Raw genomic sequence first — 9,488 nt, 5'->3', positions numbered from 1 at the left:
AGAACATACCTGATGTTCATAAATAACATTACTGACAAATAAAACATAAACCACAGCGGTGCTAGTTCCCAAACCCACAAAAACAAGATGGCCGTTATTCAACAACTGGACTCAGCTATATCCCTGTTGAGTCCGTCCAAGTACACCTAAACTTTAATAGGGAACCCCTTGCCCCTATAAAACCAGTTGTCCACTCACCCCATGGAGAGGCAACTACTTAAAATCCTCCAAATCACTTGGCCATATTGCGTACCATATTTGTCTGGGAACTAGCACCCCCGCCACCGACTGGACTGACCGAACAGCCCAGTCCCGCCAAACCCAATATTTTTCCCAAAGCTTCTTTTATATCGAAAATAAATAGCTGCAGCCCAAATTGGTTAAAATGAACACCATCTTTTAAATAAAATTCCTCAGCTCCATCTACTTCAAAATCTGGGTGGAAAACTACGCCTCCCCCCAACCTCTTAACAAAAGAGCTAATTATTTTGTTAATTTTTTTACGACTCTTTTCTAGCCTATCATAATCCCTCGCTGATCTCCAAACCAACCTAGGAGTAATCTGTGACCAAATTATTTTGATTTCAGGATGAAGTTCCTTTATGTTGCCCAGATCTCTTTTGATTCTTCTAACTAGTTCCTTTTGAGGAATCATACCTAAATCATTTCCCCCCAAATGCACTATCAAAACCTGAGGACGAGGAAACATTCTGCCAAAATCTAGAAACAACGGAAAAAAGAGTTCCCAGCACATCCCCCTAATCCCAAACCATTTGACCTCCCATTGATCCACAGGACACCCAAGCTGAAGGCCGCCCATTTTCTTACTGGCCTCAGCATTGGCCCAGTATATAAACGAATGCCCCATCACCCATACGATCTTTACACCTAAAATAAGAGAAAAAGGAGTGTTCAGGATGATTACAACTCAAACATTCCAAAACATACATTCTATTCAAGGTTTTTTTTTTTTTTTTTTTTTTATATCCTTAAATCAGGCCTAACATAAGATTTATAACGACTTGAACCCCATCTACCAATCTTTTTAACTATATCCTCTCTGAGACCTAACATAGCGGCTTCAGTAGCCGCTCCAATCCGGAAAGAATGAGATCCAAACTCTAAAGGATTAAGACCCAATAAAACAATTGAACCTCTTAAAATGGCTCTAAATTGATATTGTGATAAAAAAGAACCGTCTGAATGAACCAACAAAGGGCCATCCTGCAAAGGCCGTATGGACCCATAAAGCATCATTACCTGACATGGACATATTTCACCACCGCTAGGGAATAGCACTATGTTCTTGCCTTTCCCATATATGTCCGTTTTACTATTTCTCAGTAATATTTCTACTCTGTTATCATTCCATAATACATCTTCTTTTTGTAAACCACCTGACACTTTTTTGCTAGGGCTTACCAATTCCGAAACTCTAAATGCCCCAAAAAAGGCCAATACAAAGGCCGTTCTAAATAATATTAGTTCAAATCTTGATGCACAAATCTCTGTTAATACCACCCAAACTTTTTGAAGTAAAGAAAATGTAATAGGTCTTCTCTTATCTCTAACCTTTGTCTTTTTCTTCAAGCCTTTAAGAACCTGACGGACCCAAAAAACCTTTGTAACATCAGACAAACCTAATAAGCGAAATCTAAAAGCAAGGGCCGCCAATCTTCTTTCCATATTAGATGGTGACAAACCCACATTTCCCCAATGCCACATCCATTCCAATAAGCAACCCGTGACATCATCATACCCTTCTTTAATTTCAGATTGACATAACCACATTTCCCATTCCTTCCAAACTGATACATAGGACGTCCAAGTACCTGGAGCCAAAGATTTTTTAATTAATTCAGCCAATCCTCCGTCCCAAGCTTCCAAAGTTGGACGGGAAACGTCGCTCCAACTACGTCCGCCTGAGGCGCCAACTCTCGAAAGCGAGACCACTGTGAACGAGATAAAGAATCTGCTATCAAATTAAGCTTACCAGGGATATGTTTTGCCCTGACGAAAACATTCATACTTAAACATTTCAGGACTAGCACTCTTAATAAACGCAAAACTGGTAATGATGATGCAGATAAAGAATTAATAGCAGAAACAACACCCATATTATCTGTATGAAACAATATGGATTTATTCATCAAATCCACTTCCCACACAAACAGAGCCACCAGAATAGGAAATAGCTCAAGGAAAACTAGGTTCTTGGTTAAACCTAAATTGACCCACTCTTGAGGCCACACTTCAGCGCACCAATGCCCTTGAAAATAAGCCCCGAAACCAACACCCCCAGCTGCATCAGTTATCAAATCCAAATCAACATTAGAGACCCTAGCTTCCATGAATATTGCAACACCATTAAAATTTTTAAGGAATTCCAACCAAACCTTCAAATCATCCTTGTGACCTTTTTTAATCCTTACAAAATGATGAGGCTTACTAACACCAGACGTAGCCAATGACATTCTTCTAGAAAAAACTCTACCAATAGGAATGATTCTGCAAGCAAAATTCAACTTTCCAAGTAAAGATTGCATTTTTCTCAAAGTCACCTTACGGACCGCCAAAAATTGCTGAATCATTTCTGACAAATCCACAATCTTTTCCAGAGGCAGCCTACATTCCATACTTTCAGAATCTATTGTAATACCCAGAAATTTAAGGGCCGTAACTGGACCCTCAGATTTTTCCATTGCAATAGGAACCCCAAAATCAGATGCCATTGAATAAAAACAATCCCTTAATTTCAAACAAACGTCCGAATCATGGGGACCAACAAAAAGAAAATCATCCAGATAATGAACTACTGAAGAAAATCCAGACCTGAATTTAACAACCCATTCCAAAAATGAACTAAAGCATTCAAACAGAGAACAAGAAATAGAACAACCCATCGGGAGACATAAGTCAACGTAGAAAAAACCCTCAAAGCAACAACCCAGCAAATAATGTGAAGAAGGATGAACTGGAAGTAACCGAAAAGCCGCCTCAATATCTATTTTAGCCATTAAAGCGAATTGCCCAGCCTCTCTGACCAACTTAACCGCCATGTCAAATGATGTATAAGACACAGACGATAATTCATCCGGAATATCATCATTAACAGATCCACCTTTTGGAAATGATAAGTGGTGAATTAAACGAAATTTACCAGGCTCTTTCTTAGGAACCACTCCTAAAGGAGAAATACGCAAATGGGGGATAGGAGATATTTTAAAAGGACCTGCCATTCGACCCAAAGAAACCTCCTTCTCAAGCTTACTCCTAACAACCTCAGGCCATTCCCTAGCAGACTTAAGGTTACCCCTGTAATGAACAACGCCTCCCGAAGATGGAATTCTGAAACCAAACTCAAAACCATGTAGCAACAACAAGGCCTTATCACCACAACCTTTCTGTTTAGCGTAAAGTACGAGCCACAGCTCCATCCCGCTTAGCCTCACCGGAGTTAGTCCCTTTTTCAGGGAGCTCCTGTGTTCCTCCCAATTTGTTCTTTTTGAAACACTTACTGGAAGGGTGGGATCCACCACACCCAGAACATTCATGTCTGAATTTACATGATGCTCCCCATTTACAGAACTTTTCATTGAAAGCAAAACAGAAACCTTTTTGGCTGTTGCCGACGAACCGTTTTGAAGAGATCCGCCGGCACTCCCTCGAAAGGGCTGCGAAGACCTTAACGGAGTCATCACTTTTAGCCATAGACCCATATCACGATCATCCCATTTCATCTCAGGCTTAACCGACAAACGTTGTCTAAATTGTTCATCATAATACCACCAAGCCATACCACCATATGTTCTCTGAGCAGCTGCAATTTCATCTAAATAACAAAAGAGGGCCGCTCCTTGATCCGGGAACTTAACAGCAAATACACTAGCATAAATAACAAAAGCCTGGAACCAGTTAGTAAATGTTTTTGGTAATTTTCTGTAACGTCTTTTCCTTTCCTCCTCTTCCTTCTTGGCCGAATCCTTTTTTGAATCTTCAGGTATCTCAAAAGACTGATCAAGAGGAAGGAGGGAAAATAATTCAATAAAATCTCTCTTGTAAATCTTTTCTCTTAACTCTACCGTCAAATGCATGCCCAAAGGCCCAATAGAACACAAACAAGACCTGGCCAAAGCCGTGTCAGCAATCTTCAGCTCAGGACCCCCATCCGTTTTGTTATCAACATTAGTCCCCTTTTGCTGAGATAAACCGACCATTTGAGATTGGTGTACTGACCCTACATCCTTTATTCCCTCACCACCAATCCCTAATACCCTATTTTGGTTAACCAATTCTGTGGGAACCCATGAATTGGCGACTCCCCCCGTGACTTTTGTTCCTTCTAATTTGGCTAACAAGTCCCTTAAACCTGCTACAACAGTTATAGATAAGGGATCAGCATGCACACCAACTGTATCAACCCCCACATTCAGATTCACAACACCGGATCCCTCATTACCTGTACTCGGGTCCTGAGGCACTGCAGACTGAATCCTTTGAGATGCAGCCGTAACCTTCTCTGTATTCTGGAAACCAGTAGCCCTGGGATCCGTGTTAGTCATTAATTGCTGCCCTTTTTCCGTCTGTAAAAAAGAAACATGTGACAAACCCCCAGAAGGTGCCCAAATTCCAATGCCCCTACTAGCTGTAGACATACCCAACCTATTATACACTGAAACACCCTTACCCTTCTTAGCTGATGGGACCTCAAACCCTTCTCCCCTTAAATCCCCATACCTCTTGCGTTGTCTACCTCTACCTTGTATTCTCCCAATCCCAGACCTGTTTGGACGTTGAACAGAGTTAACCGAGCTATGACATGTATTATTAATACTCTGACCCATCATGCCCTGAAGACCAAAATTAAAATTGTTGGCCGTACTCACCCTTGTTTCTTCTCCCTTTGCATTAAAACGTTCCACCCCTGGAACGCCGTCCTCAATATCCAGCCTGATATTTTCCGTCCAAGATTCCTGAAGGCCATAAGCCTCCCCACTTAGGCCGTCATTTCCCACCATTAAAAGACCCTGGGAATTCTCAGGCCGTGACCCAGTTTCATTCCCATCTAAAAGAAAAACATCATTAGTGACAGGTAAATTTTTAATTACTTCAACATTCCTATCCCTCAAATTTCTTAACTCGCCCTTTAAAACTGGATCACCCGTGACCCTGACTGACGTATTAAACTGGCTAATAGTGTTAACTACATTGGGAGAAGGAGGAATAAAATCCTCCTCAGAAGAATCTAAATATAAATCTAATTCTACCACACCGTTATCAACCTCGGTATCATGATGACTATCGCTGGCTTCAGGCCTTTCAACCCTCTCGTCTAACACCCGATAAGCCTGATTTTCCGTATTATTGCAAGGTCTTAAAAAATGAGCCGACTTAGCAACATTATGTAACTGTTCTGGAACTGCCTCAGGTATTTCAATCGGCCCTGATACAATCAAACCCTCACCTTTCTTTTTCATTAAGGCGCTACCTAAACTACATATACTCGCTTGTTCGTTACCCTCACACAGAGAAATAGGCCTCGGCAGGCCGTCACTTTTACTAGCTTGCTTTTTCCCTCTCATTACTACTTTCTGGCCTAAATTGGCCGTCTTACCCTTAGGCAAAGAATCACCCTTCATTACAGGCTCAGTGAATTGTTCCGTAATGGAACAAGTGCTCCCGGACTGCGTCACATTATCAGCAAACTCCGCTCCGGTCTGCCGACTTCCGGAGCTCGAACTTGACTTCTTCCTCACAGACGCCTTTAACCCCGGACTGGGGCTGGATTTTCTCCGACCGCTATTACCCCCTTCAGCATCAGAACGAACTGGAGGCCTCGAACGCCTCGATGTTTTCGGAGCCACCTCAACGATATCCACTCTGGGTTCGACGACCGGGCTAAGCAATGGACGTAATTTTTCTTCGAGCCAGGTAGGGCCCATTTTTGCAGCTTCCAACTTAAGTTGGTCAAAAATCGCATCAAAATGCGACATCGCAGAATTACTAACTGAGCACAGCACTTTCTAGAAAGGTTTGATAATTATTCTGATGACAGATTCTCCCGCTCTTTCTTTAAATGCGTAACAGCGCGTGCTAAGCCCGCCCCCTACAGTAAATAACCAATCACACCCAAGGCCTAATTCCTCCAACGGTCAAGTCCCCTTCCCGTTACTTCGAACTCCCAGGGGTTCCCTTTTGTAAAAATATACATTTACATATAGGAACAGTAGTTTAATCATCATAGATATGTGAGAGTTTTCAGTAAATGCTGGAACAAGGATTAATTGACTCATTGTAAAGGTACTTGTTAGTAACCTTTACATGGTTATGTTCTATTACAAACTAAATTATAGCAATCAGCTTTAGTTCTGTTATTTTAAGATGGAGATTCTCTAGATGCAATTGTGCCTCTGGTATCTGATGTCAGTCATGGCTCTGCTTTTTGCTTTTGGTATCAGTCATTCCTTTTTTGTAATACCTGTTAACAAGAATAATATAAAATGTAAATCTACATATAATATATACATTAAAACTAACTTGGGGGTTGGTCTGTCCTGAATCTCTTACAGAATAAAATGGTGTTTGAATGGCCCAAGTTTTACAATACTCAATTCAGGTACAGACTATTTTGTTCTTAATGTTTAGCAAATAAGAGTGCCCAAATGGGAACACTCTGTTTCAAGCAAGTGACCCTCTCCCCCCCTTGGGCACAATTGTTGCTTAAAACAATTTTCTTTAAAGAAATGAGGATAGCTAAATATATTTGGGACCAAATGATATATTACTATCAGGAATGACACCAATGTCAATGCACTCACCGTAGTTGAAGGCAAACTTCCTATTTCCTTTATGTCCATAGATGAGTGTTTGCGGTGCATTTGCTGCTGTTTTATTCCATTTCCTGAGTGTTTTTCCTGTGGAGCCTGAAACACACTTTCTAGGGAAGACAGTTTAGTGAGAATGATCTTATATTCTGCATTTAATTTGCTCCAAGTGTATTTTTGTTTATCCAAAGAATGTGGAAAATTACCTTCACCGTGTGGATAGTGTGAACACAGCATCAGTGTAAAACCATTGACTGTGTCCATTATGTTATCCCATTTTTTGCTCTGTAAAATTTTTTTTAAAGCATTTAGCTCTAGAAGATTTGACATTTCTAGGCCTTTTTCTGGTGGATTATTTGCATTTTTTAAATTTGCAGAGTTGTTGGTTGGGAATTTGGCTCCCAGAACAGTGGCTGATTTTTACATGTTCACACTAAGAATATTTATAGATTCCACTGAATTACCCACAACCATGAGTGTTTTAGGGGATTGTGTGTCAAAGGTTTGAAAATGAGTCAGGCATGCTGTTAGATGCCTCACACTTATATTTTCTAACTGTGTATTCTGACCACCAGTAGGAGGACACACAGATATTGCAACAGCAGGGGATTTATTTATGTTTTTAAGTTCTCCATTGTCACTATATACTGTATCCATAATAATGGAACAGTCATCCCCTGTGAGTTTGCTATTAGCTTTACTTGTGGCAAGAGGTAAATCATAGCTGAATTGGCTAGATGAAATGCATTCCCCACCACTCCTTACTGTATCATTATTGTCTGTTAAACATGCAAATGTGAAGGTGGAGGAATCATCATTATTTTTAGCACAAATAACTGAAGTGCTTTGCTGCAGCACATTAAAGCACTTGGAATTTTCAGCAGAATTCCCCAATTTAATATTTTCCAATTAATTTTGTACCACAGAATATGCAAAACATATTTGATCCTTTTCTTTTTCTGTTTCAAATAATTTTTCTTTGCAAATCTCTAATTCTTTTTCTGCATTTAAGCAGTTTTTATCATTCTCCTATTTGGATTTGTTAATTTCACAATTGAGGGATGTTAGAGATTGCACTTGAATTTCTAATGTGTCCATCTCTTTTTCTTTTTTGTTTATTATATTTTTGGAACTTTGCAGTTCATTTTTCAATGTTTCTATTTTGGCATTCATTGCCAAGCATGCTGCAAAGATACTTGCAACTGCTTTTCCTTTTGTCTTTTTGGACTTTTGTGAGATATTAATCTCTTTTTTAAATACATCCTGGACATATTTCCAGGGATTCTCTTTGTCATAAACATCACAAGCATAATCATTACTTTTATGGCTTGTGATGTAAGTAGCTACAAAGCTTTCCAAAGCAGATAATGTAGCCATCTTGAGTAAAAAAAACTTAAAATAAAATTAATTGATTCCCTTGTTCTTTATGTTTGTATATCCTCCCCAGTAAGTTGTCCGGCACTTACAGGTTCTTCTAATATACTTATATGCTTTAAAATATTATTTGGGAAATTTTAATTTTCAGTGTAGATCCTCTCCCTTATGTTCACTAGTCGTAAGGGTTACTCTAATCAAACACTTTTTAAACAAAGAACTATATCGTGATTTTTTTAGCGTGGGGTAGGTTTTAAATCCTTTCCATCACCTAATATCCTAACCCCGTTAGGTTTTCTTCCTTGACAGAGATAGGCGTTGTTCAAAATTATACTGAATTTCTCACAGACAAAATTATTTATTAGAACAGTTTCAAAACAGCAAATCACATAATATACAATACTTTAGGCGTATATATTAATGCAATAGTAATTGTTTAATTTCAAGGTGACAATGTAGCTATGTCCACAAGATTTTAACTATTTATTTACATAGCTTACTGTGGCTCATTGGAAAAATTAACAATTCAATACTAATTAATCCAGATGTACATACTTATAGTACATGACCATGCATGATATAACTATATAAATGCTGGCTTATTGTTTTAATTAGAGGGGCCACAATACAATATTTCTATAGTATGGGACTAGATATTTCTATATCAAAGCAACATGTGCAGCTTACAAGTAAAATGACTAGAATTTTATTCCGCACAAATGTGTGACTATTGCATAAACATATATAAATGTATATTTAAACTAAAATAAATATTAAAATAAAATAAATATTATAACCAAATTTAATCAATGAGGATTCTTTGAATAGAAGTAATCGTTCCAAAAAGATATAACTTACTATTAGAACAATAAGCAGAATATGCTATGATTCTGTTATTGGTGATGACTGAAACAGCCCAATACATCTAATAGCCTCATCATATGTATAAAACATACATGCCATATCTTATACCTTAATGGACACAACAAGTTCTAATACCCGAGCGGTCGCCAATTATTGAAGATTAATTATTAATTTTGGAATATAATATTTATATTAATAATAATAATAATAATAATAATTATTTATGAAAGAATTTGCTTGTGAGAAAGGCAGCTTAATATAACAACTTTTATTAGTCACAGCACCCAAAAACTTAGATCACACGATATAATATTCTATGCTTCTTTATATGGTACCATTAATATGAGTTACATTAAATACATTACATAAAACACATTGACATAACTGCATACAATTTCTTACATCAAATCCAAACAGACATAAAAA

General features: G+C 38.4%; 1 protein-coding gene across 1 annotated transcript; it reads right to left on the bottom strand.

The window, feature by feature from the left end:
* Positions 1-231: 231 nt before the first annotated feature.
* On the bottom strand, positions 232-8,201 carry LOC128664322 (uncharacterized). Its single transcript, XM_053719162.1, has 6 exons — positions 8,021-8,201; positions 7,031-7,237; positions 6,819-6,937; positions 4,887-5,348; positions 4,460-4,583; positions 232-888 (listed from the first exon to the last, which is right to left on the bottom strand). The coding sequence occupies exons 1-6, from the start codon at positions 8,199-8,201 to the stop codon at positions 233-235; spliced, it is 1,749 nt and encodes a 582-aa protein (XP_053575137.1). The 3' UTR covers position 232.
* Between the last annotated feature and the right edge of the window lie 1,287 nt (positions 8,202-9,488).

Source organism: Bombina bombina, chromosome 6 (assembly GCF_027579735.1).
Source record: "Bombina bombina isolate aBomBom1 chromosome 6, aBomBom1.pri, whole genome shotgun sequence".
Classification (NCBI taxonomy): Eukaryota; Metazoa; Chordata; class Amphibia; order Anura; family Bombinatoridae; genus Bombina; species Bombina bombina.
This window is presented reverse-complemented; position numbering and strand designations above follow the sequence as displayed.